At 37.8% G+C, this 19,460-nt stretch overlaps 1 protein-coding gene across 1 annotated transcript in view; it reads left to right on the top strand.

The window, feature by feature from the left end:
* FRMPD4 (FERM and PDZ domain containing 4) overlaps positions 1-19,460 on the top strand; it is a 541,249-nt gene that overhangs the window by 496,158 nt on the left and 25,631 nt on the right. Inside the window, exons 8-13 of the mRNA XM_063457824.1 lie at positions 1,515-1,646; positions 3,260-3,379; positions 4,359-4,495; positions 9,795-9,921; positions 13,719-13,808; positions 14,289-14,471. Of these exons, the coding sequence (XP_063313894.1) occupies positions 1,515-1,646; positions 3,260-3,379; positions 4,359-4,495; positions 9,795-9,921; positions 13,719-13,808; positions 14,289-14,471 (789 nt within the window). The remainder of the gene's footprint in view (positions 1-1,514; positions 1,647-3,259; positions 3,380-4,358; positions 4,496-9,794; positions 9,922-13,718; positions 13,809-14,288; positions 14,472-19,460) is intronic.

Genomic DNA, 19,460 nt, shown 5'->3' with positions numbered 1-19,460 from the left:
TACAATATTTAAAATAAAAAAATTTACGGTACTTTTTTTCTAAAACCTAAAATATATGTGTTTTCCTTTACTTATATAGATGTGCTACAATGCTAAAAAAGGCTCCTCATTTTTTTCCATTTATTGGTCACTTTGTTTCACTTGATCTGTGAATCAAATGACGGGGAAATGAACCTATCTGTGTACTGCGAAATATATACAGAATAAAATAAAATATAGCAGTATACTGGTTGGCACATTTTCACTCCATTTTTGGTTCAACATATTCATTTCCAAATTTTGTTGTTGGTGTAATAAACGAGCTGAAACGACATATGGCCGATGTTCTTGCACACCCAAAAATGTTGTATTTTTGGGAAAAATGGTTTGGCTAAACCTATTTGTTCTCTGTGCACAAGTCCAGTTGCATCACTTAACCTAAAATATACCAAGATAAGTAGAATTAGTCTTAGGAATATGTAACCAGTACATTCTCAAATTAAAATAACTCCACAACCAACCAACAAGCAGGATGTTGCCCAACTGGCTACCTACCTATACTTCTCTACTTGCCCATGGGAGTTGTTGAAATATGATCAAGCAGTGACTGCCAGAAGAGCACAAGCCTTGCTTCTCATGCACCACACAACTGGGGGAAATATAGTGAAACAGGCAGAGACTGGATGTTACGTAATGTTCCTACCTTCTCCACTGATAGCAAAACCACCAATTGTGCAGAGTACTAAGGTTGAGAACACTGCCAAGACGTTAGCTGCTTGGCTATGCTACAACAGGCATGATAGGAGATGGGCACAAATGGGGCAGGGGGACTAGGGAGAGATAACTGTGCGATTGGCTAGGGATAAGTTACTATTTTAGCAATTCTATTACACTGTGATACATTCACATGCACTTACAACAGTTGTACACACAGAAACCTTGACATGCACCAATACTACACAAAACATAATTTTTAACACATGTATCTGTGTGATATTGGATGTTTTATGTCAAAAGTGTCTTTTACATCTATATTCAATAAAACCTAGGTAAGATCTCAAACTGTACTAAAGTGGTTTAACAACTTACCGCGATTGACATCAGGGCACTCCTGGCACCATAACTACAACATTCAATCATAGTGATTATGGTGCTTGGAGTATTTACTTAAGACTATTAACTCAAGGAGAAATTGATACAAAATTAAAAACAAATAGACACCTATAAATTAGAAAAAAAATACATTTTATAAAACAAGGATTAAAAATCCAATAATATAAGAAAATATAAAATAAAATTGATTTTCTTATTAGCCTAAAGCCGTTATGAAAGTAACAGCTAATTCCACAAATAGAGGTGACTAACAAAACAGTGCATTCACAATAGTTTTATATATATATAAAATCATTAACTGTATGTGTATGTGTATTTTTGATTACAAGTTTGTATTAACTATTTTTTGTGTGTATTACAAAATGTAAATCTGAAAAAAAACCTGTTTAATGTTTTTATTTACTTATCTGATGTGTTTGCAGGATGTTATATTAACACTCCAAGAGAAGCTTTCTATAAAATGCATTGAACACTTTTCATTGATGCTGGAACAGAGGACAGAGGGAGCAGGAACCAAACTTCTTTTGTTACATGAACAGGAGACCCTAACTCAGGTTTACTTTACCTTTAATCAGTCCTGTAACTAATAATAACATTGTTTGTTTAAAAAAAATAATAACTAGCTTTTTATTTTTGTTTAATTTTATAAAAAAATAAAGGGGAAAAAAAGCCCAGATTCAAACCTGTTTAGTCTCAAAACAATGAAAAATATTTGATTCTTACTCAGGGGATAGCACCAGGAAACTCATGGCATCATAACCACTATAGTATCCTATGTGGCTTTGGTGTTTAGAGGGCTCTTATAAGACATTGTTTTTGTTCGTAGCCATTTTCAACGTATTAGTATCAATGTTACAGTTACTGCAATTTTTCTATGGGCAATAGAAGCGTGTGTAATGTACATCTTCTGAAATATCATTAACTAATAAAGTTTAAATTGTTGGGGTTTTTAAAATGAAATTCAGATTTAAGGCCAGAGTAACTGAGCTAGAAGTGTAGCTGCATTGGATAATTCAGTTCAGTTAATTTGGCCTTAAATTTGAAATTCACTTGAATTCTCATACAGGGTTACTTGCCAAAGTGACAATTGTCAAAAAATAAAAGTGAATTTCACATTAAAGGCACAAATAGTCAAAAAGGAAGAATTCTCCAAGTCACCAAATTTGAAAGTCCAAATTTGCAGTTCGTCTGCTTTGGCCTTAAATTTAAAATTCACTTTGAATTCTATTTAATTCTCCTTAGTGAATAACCCTGTTTGGATTCCTGACAATTTCCACTTTAGTGAGTAACCTACCTTGTAAATGTATTACAAGATCTTGCACAACAGCCTGGTTTGTATCTTTGCAGAAGTGATACAAATTCTGTCATTTTTTCAGAGAGAAGATGACCGTATAAACACCACATCTATCAGCTACTGTGCGACAGTATTTATTTCCAACTAATTGCTGTCGGTCTTTTCACATTTGCATTTTTTTCTGCTAGAATGCGGAAAAAAAAAACAAACATTCAGACAACAGGTCCAATTTAACAACATTGCTACACTATATATAGAATTGAACAACTGATCTTTCCACCACTAAACATTATGCAATGAATCGAATGTGACATAAAAGTAACACATTGGGTAAAGTGCATTCCATTAGTGCTGTGCACACTTTTTGAGAGTACAAAAGGTTAAGTAAAATCTAAAATAAAAATTAAGCTTTAAAGCTAATATTTCATATGATCTTTACCTTACCCAAATAAAAACTACTTTTCTACTTCAGTTTAGAGAAATGTCTTTTTATAAAAGCTACAATCACTGATTCATGATAGTCGAAGTGTAATCGAACTCAGATTAGTTCATAACTATATTGAGTAACTTTATAGACCATGCCTATACATCAGAAATACTTTCATATTAAGACATATACAATTACAGGAGAGTATTTGTACAACCCACACTGATTCATGACTCACTTCTAAACAAAGACACACTTTATATAATTGGATAGGAATAATAATTGCCGCTGTCAGTCTGAGAAAGATAGAATGAGGTGTTATTCCTCTCGTGCTGTGATAATGAATGCCACATTTCTAGATTTCGAAGGTACTGCTGCTATAAACAGCATTTGTTTGTCTTTCCTTGATAATATTGCTTATAAATATTTCTGTGAATTGCATTTAGGTGACTCAGAGACCCAGCTCACACACAATGAGATGCTTGTTCAGAATCAGTTTTGTCCCAAAGGATCCAATTGACTTGCTCAGGAGGGACGCAGTTGCATTTGAGTATTTGTACGTGCAGGTAAATGGTACAATTCCTACAATATTACAAATGGTAAACATCTAGGGATCTCTTTTAACATGCCATTATAGTATGTAATAGCAGAACATTTTTTTTCAGTTACCTGTATATCTTCATGTAATCTCTACAAAAGACAAGGGTGGAATATAATTTTTATGCGGAAATTAACTTTCAAAATTTGACTATAATGAATCACAATGTTGTATTTTGGTAGTACGGGGTACATTTTTATTGATTATTACAGCAATTTGTAATATAAAATATTTTATTTAGAATTACTGTGCTGTCCTGCATGTGTCTGTGTGTGTACATTTGTTTCTGTGTGGTTTTTCTTACAGTGAGAGGGGCTGGTACCGTTTCCATTTTCTAGCAACAAAAAAATGCAGGATTTGAGATAGGATAAAAGTGTTCTATGAGAAACTTCAATTCTTACAAGAGTAAACATAACAGATGAAAAACTTGATTGAAAAGGATGTTGCATTGCAGTATGTGTTGGGTGAAGAAATGATTATTTTGTGACCAGAGATGGTGACTGATGTACATGTGCACCAGATGTTAAACATGTCATACTACAGTATATCTATGTGCTATTTGCATTAGTTCATAATAATATTTGCATTAGTTCGTACATAAATATGTGTCCAACAAAAGAACAATGATAAGGACTGGTTTGCCTGTTGTTTTTATATGTTATCCTTTATCTGTTGCTGTTATAGCTGTTCTTTATACTTTGTTGTTTTATCTACGCACAACCTGTTTTCTTGTATTTTTTTTAATAAGGACTTGTCACATGCTGTATTTTCATGTAGTGTTCTCTTTTAACCGACTTATTAATGGACAACACATTTGAGAATGAATACAGTTTGACAATGTAAAGGCTTTATAAATGTAAGGCATGCACTGCTTGCTAGCTACAACATTGATAGAAATGCAGAGTGGTTATTTAAACGTAATGCTCCATCTAATGGTTGATTTACAGAGTTGCAATGATGTTGTTCAAGAGAGATTTGGTCCTGAGCTGAAATATGACATTGCACTGAGACTGGCAGCTCTGCAAATGTACATTGCAACAGTGACCACAAAGCAGACACAGAAAATCTCCCTGAAATATATTGAGTAAGTATAAGGTTCTAGGTATATATATATATATTACATTCTTTATTTTTTGCAGTGCAGAGTTTGACAGACAAGCACACATAAATATTTCACAAGATTATTTGCTGCAGTAAATGATTGTAGCAATAATATGAAATATCCGGGAAATTAAAAAGAGGATAACACATCATGAACACAGTTCTACTAGTTGAAGTAGAGAGAGTATAGGAGATGGTGTAGAATAGAACTTTAGGTAGCCTAAAGAGGTTAATACCACTGGAGGTATAAAGTTAACTGTTGCAGATTGTCAGTCATTGCACAATAACAGAATAAGTCAAAGTAGAGATTATGACTTCCATAATAATATGCAGTGCTAGAATATGACTATCTGCCTATGAGAGTTGATATGTACGAAACAAATATAATGCCACAGGGACCAACAGCAAAGAAGTAATAATCAAAGTAAGTTCCAGGCCTATAAGGTCATAGATTATGATAAAGTAACTATGAAAACAGTGAGTAAACTCTTAGAATAAAATAATCTGCGGTCATATCACATAACTGCTCAGTCAATGCTATAGGCACCGTATTCGGAGAGACCACCAAGTCGAGAGGGATTATCCCACCAGCTCCAGGTGCCAAGGTAATTCAGTGTTGCCATAGGTCCAACCATGGCTAACCTCCTGAACAGGACCTCGGGACTGGCGTGGTGCACACAATAAGCCTTGCTGAGTGGGAACTCTCCGACATCATTGGCTTCGTCTGTTAATTTGGCCCCCTACGAAGGCAGGGTGTAGTGGTGGGCATACTGCAAGGATGTGTCAGCTGCGGCTCCCTCATTCCTCTGGTCAGCATGTTTGTTGTGCTATGTGTCAGCACTGCCGTTCGGGAGTTCAGCCTGCTCCAGAATGCTGAGCAGATTGCCACAAAAGCTGCCTCAAGCTTGGCTTCCCAGTTTCCCACTGAGAGTTCAGTAGATATGGCAACCATATTAACTGCATCGCTAGGCCTTGTGGAGTCAAGGTAAGTAGAATCTGAAATGTTAAATTGTACATGCATAACTGAAGTATATTTTTTATTTTTTGGTTATTTGAGATTCATACAACAGTATATCCCAATATTTGCATGTCCATATTGTGTTTGAAACACTATTAAGAATGTAGGTTAGATTGGCCAGTAGATGGGTAATACAGATAGCCGTTACGCATAAACATTGAAATCCGTTTTGACTCTAACTAATTTTGGCCGGTTCACTGGGGATACTAGAACACGTGATCATGCTGGAATGTGATTACGTCATTTGACGCGTATACGTGATGACGTAATTTGATGCATGAATATCATGACATCATTGATACCCAGAAGTACTCTCCGGCATCGTACAATTGATTCCTGGCATCAAGACATTTACGGATAGTACCTCCTACATTCCGCTGATCACATTGGGGTTAACTCACTGAGGTTTTAACAAGGTATAAGTGGGAAGGTAGCTCAGTCATTGAGATGTCCCACAGAGGAAGGCCTAGGGGCTGAAACGTCGAGGTTTCCAATTCTCCTGCTTCTCGTTAGTATACCATTTTTTATGGGTGTATGATGAAAAAAAAATGAGCACTTTATTGCTACTCTTAGTGGTTTTGGCACTATTGGTGTATTATATTATGCTCTGTTGTATGCACTTTTTTCTGCAAAAGCTACTTGTCATATTACTTTAATGCATGAATAAACTTTTTTTATGTGCAAATTTTGGTGTGTCCTTGGTTTATTGATCTTTTTTTTGTATATATATATCCGGTGTGGGAGCACCCTTAAGAGCACCCAGTACCTTCTATACCACTTTAAGTGTCACCCATTTTCAGTTTGAGATTTTCTTATAATTGTATAAGGAAATATATAATCAGCCATGGCAGGTGCATTCGGTTTTGAGATATGTAGAGAGGCATCTCTTAAAGGACTGTGTGCGGGAGGTCGCTCCATAATTGTGATGGTCTGTAGGAAAAGGAAGATTGAGCTGTTTTCTTTTTGTATTGAGGTAGACTAAATAAAATTCTGGTACTGGATCAGAGGCTATATAAGGTGGGAACAGCTGGGGAGAGCATTCTGATCAGGTAGGGTGGGAGCTTCCCAGAAAAGCTCTTAAACACAAGGCTGGAAAGATGAAGGGTGTGTCTGGATTCCAACGACAGCCAGTTTAGTTCTTTCAGCATGTCACAACGGTGGGTCCTGTAATTACATTGTAGCACAAATCGGCAGAACGAGTTATACAATGTATTAAATTTATTAAGGTGGGTTTGCGGTGCACGTACATAAACTACATCCCCATAATCAATAATTGGCATCAGCATTTGCTGTATAATCTTTTCCTTTACTGTAGGGCTTAGGCAGGATTTGTTTCTGTACAGGGCACCTGTGGGGGCCAAAAGATAGATTGGGGTCTAACAAGATACCCAAGTATTTGAAAGAGTGGACTGCGGCCAGTGTGCTATTTGATTTTGTTTTGATGCATATATAGGAATTTTGTAATTTGTGTAATTTAGGTACTGTTCCAAAGATCATTGTGACAGTTTTGTCAGTGTTTAGGAAGAGTTTGTTTTTTACGATCCACTCTTCTACCTCTGTGAATGGGTCTTGGAGCACAGCCTCAACCTGCGGTAGATCGGATTTGCTTGCATAGATTACTGTGTCATCTGCGTACATGTGTACATTTGAGAATGGAACCTTGGGGAACACCACTTGTGACTTGGAGAGGGAGTGAGTCGCTGTCAGAAATGGACACATATTGTCATCAATCAGATACATATGATCGAAACCAGGTTAGCGGACGATCACCAATACCTGAGGATTTTAGTTGGTGCTGTAGAATGTCGTGGTCTACTGTGTCAAAGGCCTTTGCAAAATCAAGTAAAATAGCTCCAGTTAGCTCTCTTTGTTCCATGCCAGTTTGGATTTCATTGCAAACTTTTAAGAGGGCAGTTGTAGTGGAGTGATTTGGGCGAAAACCCAATTGATCAGGGGTCAGATAGTTTGATTGTTGGTAATACTCACATAGTTGCGTATGGTTGCATTTTTCTAAGATTTTTGACAATACTGGGAGCAATGATATTGGGTGATAGTTAGAAACCAAAGTAATGTCACCGCTTTTATGGATAGGCACTACTCTCGCAGTCTTCCAAAGTTTGGGTATGTATCCAGACACCAAGGATTCGTTGTTTAGGGTTGTCACAGGTTTATCAATTGCTGGTGCACTGAGCTTCAACAGCATTGCTGGTATTTGATCGGGTCCGGACTGTTTTTAATTTTTAGATTATTAAGGTGTTTCTTAATGACACTAATAGGTACAGGTCTAAAATTAAGCTTGTCTCTATTGGGTCTTTGCAAATTTAGTGGGGCCTGATCCACATTTGTAGTTTCGGGATGTGTCATTTATTAGCTTGGCAATCAGGGTGGTGGAGCATCTGACAAAATAATTGTTAATGCATTTGCTACTTCTAAGAAAAGAGAGTTTATAAGTTATGTATAACTTTCTAAAAGTTTCTAGGGTTTAAGATGTTATTGTTCAGATTTTCACAGAAATTGGGCCTTGGCAAACTACTACTTAGCCGACTACTATACTGATGTTTTGTTGTGTTTCTTCATAATGATTTTAAGTGGCTATTATAAAGACACCACACACACACACACAAAAAAACTAAAGGCAACATTCTTTTTTCTCCTTCTGAGAGGTTGCTCCCCATCATGTGCTGTAGGTGACCCCTTTATATAAGTAGATGTCTTCAAAGCTCACCAAATTTCTATTAAGCGACTCTTTTAATCCCTCTGTTTAACCCTCCCAACCTCTGTATTGTAGACCTCTGTTTAGTAATTATTTGGGAAATGCTGACTATTTAATCAATGTTTAGTTATTCTCAGGGGGTCACAGACTATATGGTGTTATATATATATATATATACAAGTTCACACTTTTGCTTATGATACAGATTGGAATGAATATGCTTAATTTGAATTAATCCAATCTTACGGTTTATTCACTATATAGTTAATTGCAGTGAACTGAAACATGAATTTCAAATTAAAGGCCAAAATAGCTATGTTTAAAAAAATCATTTAAAGGGAAACTCCAGTGCCAGGAAAACGATCCGTTTTCCTGGCACTGGAGGGTCCCTCTCCCTCCCACCCCCCAATCCCCGGTTACTGAAGGGGTGAAAACCCCTTCAGTGACTTACCTGAGGCAGCGACGATGTCCCTCGTCGCTGTCTCCGCCTCCGTGACGCTCCTCCTCTTCATTGCGTCACCCGGTGGGCGAGACTGATCTCGCCCACCGGCCGAGGGGACCTAATGCGCATGCACGGCAATGTCGCGCATGCGCATTACGTCTCCCCATAGGAAAGCATTGAAAAATAATTTCAATGCTTTCCTATGGGGTTTTGAGCGACGCTGGAGGTCCTCACACAGCGTGAGGATGTCCAGCGACGCTCTAGCACAGGTTTCCTGTGCTAGAACCCAGGAAGTGACCTCTAGTGGCTGTCTAATAGACAGCCACTAGAGGTGGAGTTAACCCTGCAATGTAATTATTGCAGTTTATAAAAAACTGCAATAATTACAATTGCAGGGTTACGGGTAGTGGGAGTTGGCACCCAGACCACTCCAATGAGCAGAAGTGGTCTGGGTGCCTAGAGTGTCCCTTTAACTCAGCTTTAGTTGGAGCTTGGTTATTTGAATAATTATTTGTAGTTATAATCACTAAAATGTGGATTGATATGAATTTAATGTTAATATAAAGTGAATTTCACATTGTAGGCCGAAAACAAAGCTGATCTGAAAAAATAGCTGACCAAGAGAAAATTTACCGTTTAGTCATGAGCTAACATTTGAATATCACTTTGAAATCTTGATAGTTTGCAAGTAACACTTTCTGTTCTCCTACTTTTGTCCACTCAACCCAAAGTCATGAATCATGATGGCTTTGTCCATTCAGATGCTTCTCATCGCATTGAGGACACACAGAGCATGTGTGGCAATCACTGCAATCCACCAATTCATTGGATGCACACAGCGTTCAGTGTCAACTTTGTGTTATTAGCCATTATTACCTGTCTGAATGAATGGAAACTGCTAAATGCAAACAGTGCCAATTCCATATCGATAAAATGATTTTGTTGCTCAGACTGGCTCTTTAACTAAGATGGTATTGAAGTGTAGTTGACTTGCTAGGCTTATTAACATATAAAAGTATATTGATTACGTGAAATCAATTGTTCTGTTTCCCTGAACCCCATGAATGAAGTAATTTATGTTGAATAAACAAATAAACATTTTGTTGCAGAAAAGAATGGGGATTGCAGACTTTCCTTCCATCTGCTGTGCTGCAAAGCATGAAAGAGAAGAACATTAAAAAGGCACTTTCACACCTTGTCAAAGCTAATCAGAACTTAGTTCCTCCAGGCAAAAAGGTAAAGCTATAGAACATAAACTATGAGAGATGAAAACAATCTTTTATATTAAACTGAACAGACTTTTAAAAAGTCATACAAATAAAAATCATAAAAGAGAAATATTAATCCTGACTGTGTATGGTACTTGTACAACTGGAGGCAAATACATATTGAATTTACTTTCTCTGAATAATTCTTTATGCTGCACTAAGGCTTGAATGTCAGACACTGCATATCAAAACAGACATATTTACCACTGATTCGCTTTACGTAATCTGTGTATTCATCAAGGATTTTTGTTATGGCAAATGCTATTTGAATATATTCATTCATTCATGCACCAACATGTCTTTAGTACCACCTATTAGGAAAAGTAGTAAAATGTGACACATGAATTTCTGTACGGAATGTTTCCTATTTTTGCTTAGAGACGTTGCACCTTTTACTGACATGCATATGATTCATAGAGAGAGAAAAAACATCCTACTGGCTAAATTCATTCACATGCTTAAAAGCGTATTAAGATTTCAACAAAATTATCTGCACAGGAATTCTAAACTAACCCAGCACTTTACACTACTAAATTATGTTTTACCTAATTTCACTAGTTATACTAATAGCACTCTTAAAATGCCCTTACCAAAGTTAAATAAAAAACAAATCCGCTATCTAGAATTGTGCAACATTATACAATGTAGTTTAATGTAACTGCAGTGTCGTGCAAAACTTCATAGTAACTTAATTTATAGTTAGAGAAAGGTAAAAAGAAACCACAAATTCACATTGTATCTTACTGAGAGTGAATGGTGAACTGTCATAGCTCTTAAGTGACAGGTCCTCATTCCCATACTCTAGTAAAAACTGTTGAAGAACTTACTGGGATGAGAAGTACAGGAGAGGTAAGTGTATTGCACAATTACCTGTGTAGCAGTTCGGATGCAGGGTAATGTTACAACTTCATGATGCCTAGGCATTTTAAAGGGTTTGTGCATCTGCTTAGAAAACTATATATGAAAAAAATGCACAACCAGGCATTCCTTTAACCCCTTAAGGACGGCGGGCGTACTATGCCATCCTTGGGGACCCGGTCCTAAATGCCGGCGGGTGGCATAGTACGTCCCCGCCGTCAAATGCACTTTCTTGCTTGCCGGTGATCCCCTGCTGGCAATCGCGATGGGGGGACTTGCCTGGCATCCCAGGGAGTCCCCCTTCTGCTAATCCGGCCCTCCCGGGCCATGTGATCGCGATGAGTTTGCGATTTCATGGACGGAATAGCTATCCACAACAGTGCCTGCAGGTGGCCTGCCTGGAATGACAGGCAGTTCCCCTGCTGCCTGTAGAAAAGTTTAATGAAGTTAAAAAACTTTTACTTATGTATTATATGTATGATCTAAGTATATATATATATATATATATATATATATATATATATATATATATATATATATATATAGTAAAAACCAAAGAAAATAAAAAGTTACCTGTGCTCTCTCCTTAATCCCTATGTATATTTAGACAAATTGAGGTCATTTAGTTGCTCCAATGGCCATTGGAGGGAATGCCCGCCTGCCAACGTCAAGGCAGACCCCCCTAAGCGGGTCCTAACACTGACTTAGGGGGGCCATTGGAGCAACTAAATGAACTCATTTGTCTAAATATACATAGGGATTAAGGAGAGAGCACAGGAAACTTTTTCTTTTCTTTGGTTTTTACTATATATTGGGGCTGATGTGTATTGTAGTCCTTGCTGCCGGCCCAGTAGTGATGGGACTGAGCGCAGGACTTCTCTTTTTGTATATATATATATATATATATATATATATATATATATATATATATATACACACACACACACACACACACAAACATACATACACATACACTATGTCTCTAAGTGTATTTTAATATTAATATATATTTTTATATATATATAATATTTAAATACACTTAGATAATGATAATTTACATAAGTTATAATTTTATACATATATATAAATATAAAATAAATCAATAATTTAAAAATGTAAAAATGAAAAAGAAATTATGAAAAATAAATAAATACAAATTATATATATATGTGTGTAATTTTTTTGTGTATTTTGGTATATATATATATATATATATATATATATATATATATATATATATATATATATTCCCCGCACTCAGTTTAACCGGTCTTGTTCAGTGACTCGGTGCAACAACTCCAACCGCTCCATATATTCCCGAAAGAGTGCACTCAGAGGACTTGAATAAACTTCAAATAAATGCTTTATTGAGCAATAATGTGCAGAAATATGCAGTTCAAGTCGACGTTTCAGTCCAGACGGACTTTTATCAAGACCATTTTGATAAAAGTCTGTCTGGACTGAAACGTCGACTTGAACTGCATATTTCTGCACATTATTGCTCAATAAAGCATTTATTTGAAATTTATTCAAGTCCTCTGAGTGCACTCTTTCGGGAATATATATATATATATATATATATATATATATATATATATATATATATATATATATATAGATATCAAAATACACGTAGAACAAAATATATATAGATATGTATATCAATATTATTAAATACCCAGGACATACTTGAAACCGAGAGAAATCTCAATGTATCTTTCCTGGTAAAATATTTTCTAAAAAATAAATATATATGTATATATCTCTATATATCTATCTGTATATAAATACAAATAATTTTAAAAAATTACATATATATATATATATATATATATATATATATATATATATATGCCCCCCATGTACAGTATTTATGGGTTTTTTTAAAGTTACAGAGTCAAATATTAGGCTTGCATATCAATTTTTTCACATTGAAATTTGCCAGATTGGTTATGTTGCCTTTGAGACTGTATGTAGTAGTATGTTAGTAGCCACTTAGTCACAAACACTGGCCAAAATTAGAGTTAAAATTAGTTTTTTGCAATTGTCACACAAACAAATATGAACTAACTTTGACCAGTATTTATGACTAAGTGGATTCTAAAAATGACTGGACATACCCCATTTGTAATACCTTGGGTTGTCTACTTTTGCAAATGGTATGCCATCATGGGGGTAATTCTCATTCCTGGGCTACCATATGGTCTCAAAGGCAACATAACCATTCTGGCAAATTGCAATGTGTTTAAATTGAAAAATGTAACCCTGTTACTCTCCAAAACACCATAAAACTTGTACATTTGTGGTACTGTTTTACTCGTGAGACATCACTGAATACAAATATGTGTATTTTATTGCAGTGAAAGCTAACAGTATTATGCTATTCACAGTTAAAATGCCATGCAGAGCTAAAAAAAAAAAAAAAAACAATTTTCTCACATTTGTTTTATATTTTATTAATATTAAATTATGTTTCATATATAAATATTTGATATGGCATGAAAGCCCTGCTTCTCCTGAGCAAAATTATATATAAAAAGTGTGTGTGCATTTAATATGAAAGAGGTGAATTCTGGTTGAACATACATATAGCGCAAATTAAATGTTTTATTTACATTTTGTTTTGATCACAACCTGTACAACTGCCTCAGTCCTTAAGGGGTTAAAAAAGTGCTCTATTCATGTAACACCCAACACCTATGCACACAGTAACATGAGAATTAAATGAATTGGTACTGTATGTTAGTTACCTACTGAGTTGTTTATAAAACCCACATGTGACACTTCTCCTTTTCATTAACTGTTTGTCTATAGTGGATATTATTGGCAAATACATATGTGCACTTAGGTAATTGGTCATTAGATTGCTCAATAAATACATATCTCAATTCTTTTATCTCTTTGCAGCTTTCTGCCTTACAAGCTAAGGTACACTACCTTAAGTTTCTTAGTGACTTGCGTTTGTACGGAGGACGTGTATTTAAAGCTAAATTAGTTGTAAGTATTCATCCGTTTAGTAGTTGGGTATCATTTTCATATATTTAACCAAAGTACATTAACTGTTCAGAATGCAGTTTTACAGCAGTGCCAGACAAAACTGAATAGAAAAAAAAAATAAAAATAAAAAAAATATATATATTTTGTAAGCAGAACACATGCAGTAAGACGTCCATTTTTTCAGTTATAATCCTGTCATCAAATTACTGTTTACATGATTGATGTTTTAGTTCCACATATTTTTTCAAATACATTACAATCAAAAGGCATTAGATTCATTTTTTTCATCTGTGAATTAGCTGTTTAACATTTAAATATTCAGTATCTCCACATCCATATTCATTTAATCAGTAGCTGCATTTAAAATGTTTACTATTTATGTCTGAGCTTCAACTTTGGATAAAAAAAAAAACCAAAAGAACAAGAATATAAAAAAACTGTGTAAACAAAATGTAACTCATTCATTTCCTATTTTTACAGCAAGGAGAAAAACATTCGGATGTAACCCTATTAGTCGGCCCACGGTATGGCATTAGCCATGTGATCAACACAAAAACCAATCTTGTAGCCCTGCTTGCTGATTTCAGCCATGTAAATAGAATTGAAATGTTTACAGAAGACGAGATAACTGTTAGAGTCGAGCTTCATGTTTTGGATGTAAAGGTGAGTGTTTTTTTATTTATATAAGTGTGTGTTTTTTATGTAATTAAATAGGTCTATTTGATACCTTGTTTTTATTTCTCTAGTCCAACAGAATAGTTCTAATATGCATTTTAATACATGCTTTCATATTAGTTGTATATGATATCACTGATGGGAGTAATTCAATAAATTGAACTTATCCTCTTTTTTTTTCCAGTAAAACTCTAATTACATTTTAAGGAGCCTATTCATGAATCTATATTTTTTTCTTTAATTTAGCCCAGTTGAAGATTTATTTCCAATTCTAATCTTACTAAATTTTGACAATAATAGATTCCGACTTTTTTTTTTCACTTAGGGTGTTAATATGCAGATTTGAGAAAGGAAGATGGTTACACCAGTAGAAGTCTTGTTGTATATATGGTCTATTAGATGCTTATATGTGCGAATATATTCCAGCATTAATTCTGACTGTACTTTCTAGTTGCAAGTACCTATGTCCTTTAGTAACTTTAGGATAACTAAAGTTACTTTATACTCCTGGTACCTTTTATACTGTGAGCACTATTGCTGTCTCTTTATATCCTTTATGATCTTCATACCGATGATACATCTGCCTACCTAGAACATACTATGTATCCTATAAGTGGGGATTGTAACACTGTACGCCATTAAGACTAGAGATAGAGGAACTACCCTGACTCTTTGAGGTTTTACCTTCCAGCAAGTTTTTACATTTGTATTCACACTTGGACTAATATTTGAACTTTCTTTTGCTTTTTATTTGTTCGTCCTCATTAGTGATGTCCCGAACGGTTCGCTGGCGAATAGTTCCTGGCGAACATAGCTTGTTCGCGTTCGCCACGGACGGCGAACATATGCGATGTTCGGTCAGCCCCCTATTCGTCATCATTGAGTAAACTTTGACCCTGTACTCACAGTCAGCAGACACATTCCAGCCAATCAGCAGCAGACCCTCCCTCCCAGACACTCCCACCTCCTAGACAGCATACAATTAGGGATTATTCTAGCTTTAGTGACTGAATAATCTAAATTTTATTAACGACAGGAGGCGAATATTTGCTTTATCTTTCTTTACTGAACCTCCCAGCAGCAAAGGAACAGTTAACAGTAATGTAAAAAGTTCAACCAATCAGATAGTATAACAGTATTATATGATGTCATCAAACTCCTCCCATATCCTCTTTCTTGCTGTGGTCGATGATATGTCTGTGTCAACCGTGTAAACTGTAACGATGAACTGCGGACTAAGTTGGAGTCCTGAAGTAGTCAACATGTGGAATCTTCAGCGTGCTTGAAGGAGCCGTATATACAAAGGTAGGTATTTTTCACACTAAGGGAATAGAGAAAAGACATGAGAGTATAGGTTCTCATACTAGGTGAATGCAATTTATGGCATGTATGTTAAGAACAAATTGTAGTTACTCTTTGAATATAATATTGAATATTTCAAACACTAGATTAGAAGTGTTATGGCGTGAACCTATGGCAGATGGTGTATAAAGTGTGTGTAACCAGTAGACTGGAATGCATAGTAACTTACCTGGGCGGGTGTTAGAAAGTGAAAATAAAGAAGGGGGGGGGGAATATTCGCCTCCTGTTGTTAATAAAATTTAGATTATTCAGTCACTAAAGCTAGAATAATCCCTAATTTTATGGCAAGACAGGAGGCTTCATATTTGCTGTTTTAACGCTCCTATATGATAGAAGATGCAGCATGTGTCATTGGTTTGAAATAAAATGTACGGAATGTGGACTCTCTGGACCAATCTGCAGATGACAAAATGTCTGAGAGGGAGCTCCCCGTGCGAAAGGCTGAGGATGCGGCTGCTCCTCTGACTGAATATGCGCCAAATTTTGAGTCAATGCCTGCTTGCGCTAGTATCCATCAGATCCACCGTGCGACGGTGGGTGCGGATACCGGTTTGTGTGGTTTTACATAAGACACGAGGAGGGGTCCCGTAGGGGGCGTAGAGTGGTGGTGGCATCTAAATAATGCCTTACGCAGAGTGCCACGCAGAGTGACTGTCTATTAGGAAAGTAAGGTAGAATACGGAGGAAGGATTAGTTTTGTTCGTCTGGTGATGTGAAACTTAACGCCTTCAGGCGAGAAGACTACTGCGTGGGGATCAAATGCTCGGATATCCGAGACCATACGGAAGGATACCAGGCATAGAAGTAAGGCCAGTTTGGCCGAAAGTTGACGTAGCGACAAATTTTCATTAGCGGTCCAGGATTCTAAAAGGGAAAAGACTTGAGTGATATCCCAGAAACAGGAGTATTTAGGAAGAGGGGGTCTGGCTAACCTGATCCCTCGTAAAAGTCTACAGACTGAAGGATGTTTCCTTATTGACGCATTGTCAATGGGATTATGGGCCGCAGAGATAGTGGATCTATAGACATTAATTGATCAATAGGATTTACCTTGATCAAATAGGGTAGACAGAAAATTTAGGATGATCGTCAGAGGTGCTGAAAAGGGATCGGTGTCCCTTTCCAAACACCAGCTGACCCATGTCTTCCATGCAGCGATGTAAGCCCGACTAGTGCCTGGGGCCCAGGAGTCCCATAGGAGAGCCTGAGTTGTCTCTGAAAGTCCTGAGACGTTCCAAGATCCCCTGAAACGGTCCAAGCTACAAGCTGGAGCCGGTCCTGAAGGGCGAGTGGGTGAAAGTGCCCTCTTGGGTTCCTGAGGATGTCGGGTGATCGAGGTAGAAGAATTGGATAGTTCACTGATAATTCTAACAGGGTTGGAAACCAAGTCTGGGTTCTCCTTAGTGGAGTGACAATGACTATCATCACTATTAGGGCTTTGACCCGGTAGAGGGTGCATTGGATCATGGAGAAAGGTGGGAACGCATAGGCTCCTGTCTCCGGCCAAGGATGTAGAAAGGCATCGACTGCCCATGACTGGGGTCTGGGAGCCAGCTGATAAAGGCTTCCGTCTGGCGGTTCAGACGGGATGCAAACAGGTCCAGTGTAAGGGGCCCGCGAAGGCAATGAATTTGGTGGAACATGCGGGGGTCTAATTGCCAGTCGCTTACATCCCTCCAATGGCGAGAGAACCAATCCGCGACTAGGTTGTCCGTGCCCAGAAGATATTCCGCTCTGATAGATAAGTTCCGTTCTAGACAGAATTGGTAAAGATCTTTGGTCAGATCGGATAGTAGCTTGGATCGGGAGCCTCCTAACCGATTCACATAGCGCACTGCAGAGATGTTGTCCATGCGCAGTACTAGTGAACAGTTGAAACAGTCTTTTGCGAAACTGCGAATTGCGAAAGATCCTGTAATCAATTCCAAACAATTGATGTGCAGTGCTTGTTCGGATGGGGACCAAAGTCCCCCTGTGGACCCTTGGGCGCATGTGGCGCCCCATCCCAGGAGACTGGCATCGGATTCCAGAATGAAATCTGGTTGTGATCTGAAGATGGCTTTGCCATTCCAGGCTTCCATATTATGAAGCCACCAGTGAAGTTCTATACGAACTTCGTCTGTCAGTTGGATGTACTGATCGTAGGAGGTGGAACGGTGTAGGTAGTATGTCTTGAGCCGTTGCATGGCTCGGTAGTGTAAAGGTCCTGGGTAAATGGCTTGGATAGAGGCAGACAGTAGGCCTATAGTATGGGCCAGATCGCGTAAGCGAATCTGATGGGTTGATAACAATTTGCGAATGTCTTGTGCCATTATCAGGATGTCATCCAAATATATGATGGATCGAATCCCTTGTGATCGGAGTAGCGCCATCACTGGTTTCATCAGTTTCGTGAAACATCGTGGTGCGGAGCATAGTCCGAACGGAAGGCATGTGAATTGCCAGATTTCCTCTTGCCAGAGGAATTGAAGGAAAGCTCGATGGTTGCGAGCAATAGGAACTGTGAGGTATGCGTCTTTGAGATCGAAGCTGGAGAACCAATCTCCCACGCAAAGGAGGTCCCTGAGTAGATGGATGCCCTCCATCTTGAAGTGGCGATACCTGACAAAGTGATTCAGGTTTTTTAAGTTGATAATTGGGCGTAGGTCTCCAGTTTTTTGTGGCCAAAAAAATGTTGCTTAGAAAGTATGCGGGAAAGGGGATTTCTCTATTGGCCCTTTTTTTACTAGCTTGCACAGTTCGGTTTGTAGTGTCAGGTTGTCTGCAGACATTTGTAGTGGTGTAGGTGGGGTGTCCTGGAAGGGGTGGAAAGGAAATCTATTTGAACCCTTGGACTGTGTGTAGGATCCATAGATCCTGAGAAAGTAATTCCCACTGTTGTAAAAAACTGGTTAATCGACCTGCTATAGGTACATTGAAAGAAGGGAGATTTATTACCTGGAGCAGCTCTTCCGCGTAGGGAGGCAGATCCATGTCTCCGGATAGACCCTCTATTAGTGAATAGTTGCCTGTGGTAGGGTCGGGGTTGTCCCGATGGCCAATAGTTTTCAGAGGGGCGAGGCCTGTAGCCTGTGAAGGCGATTCTGCTGTTCGTTCGGCCTCTATAACATCCAGCTCTCCCAGAAAAACAGCCTGACTGAGAACGAAAAACCCTGCACAAGGAGGATTGGGCCTTATTTAGGGTGGTGAACACCGCTACATGTTTGGAAAGGTCTTTCATGAACGAGTCCCCAAACAGTAATCCATTGCCTCTGGTCCCAGTTCTCGGGAGCTCAGATCGGCTAATTTTGCATCCAGTTTGTACAGTGCCGCCTAGCGTCTCTCGGTGGACATGGCCACATTAGCATTGCCTAGTAAGCATAAGGCTCTCTGGGCCCACTCTCTAACTGTGTTTGGGTCAAATCTGGCGTGAGAGCTACCTTGTTTGGAATGGTCGGTCAAGGGCACTCGGCTCTGAGTTTTGCCCTAATTTCTTTGTCCAGTGGTTTGCATAACCACATTTTACAAAAGTTGGAAATGTGCTCTGGTGGAGCCCATTTTGCCGACCGTGGGTGTCTGATGACCCTGGGGTCAAATAAAGAGACACCCGAAGCATCCAGAAGGATGTCTCAATCG

This window comes from Pelobates fuscus, chromosome 1 (assembly GCF_036172605.1).
Source record: "Pelobates fuscus isolate aPelFus1 chromosome 1, aPelFus1.pri, whole genome shotgun sequence".
In the NCBI taxonomy this organism is placed as follows: domain Eukaryota; kingdom Metazoa; phylum Chordata; class Amphibia; order Anura; family Pelobatidae; genus Pelobates; species Pelobates fuscus.
Note: the sequence above shows the minus strand (reverse complement) of the source record. Positions and strands in the feature narration are given on the sequence as shown.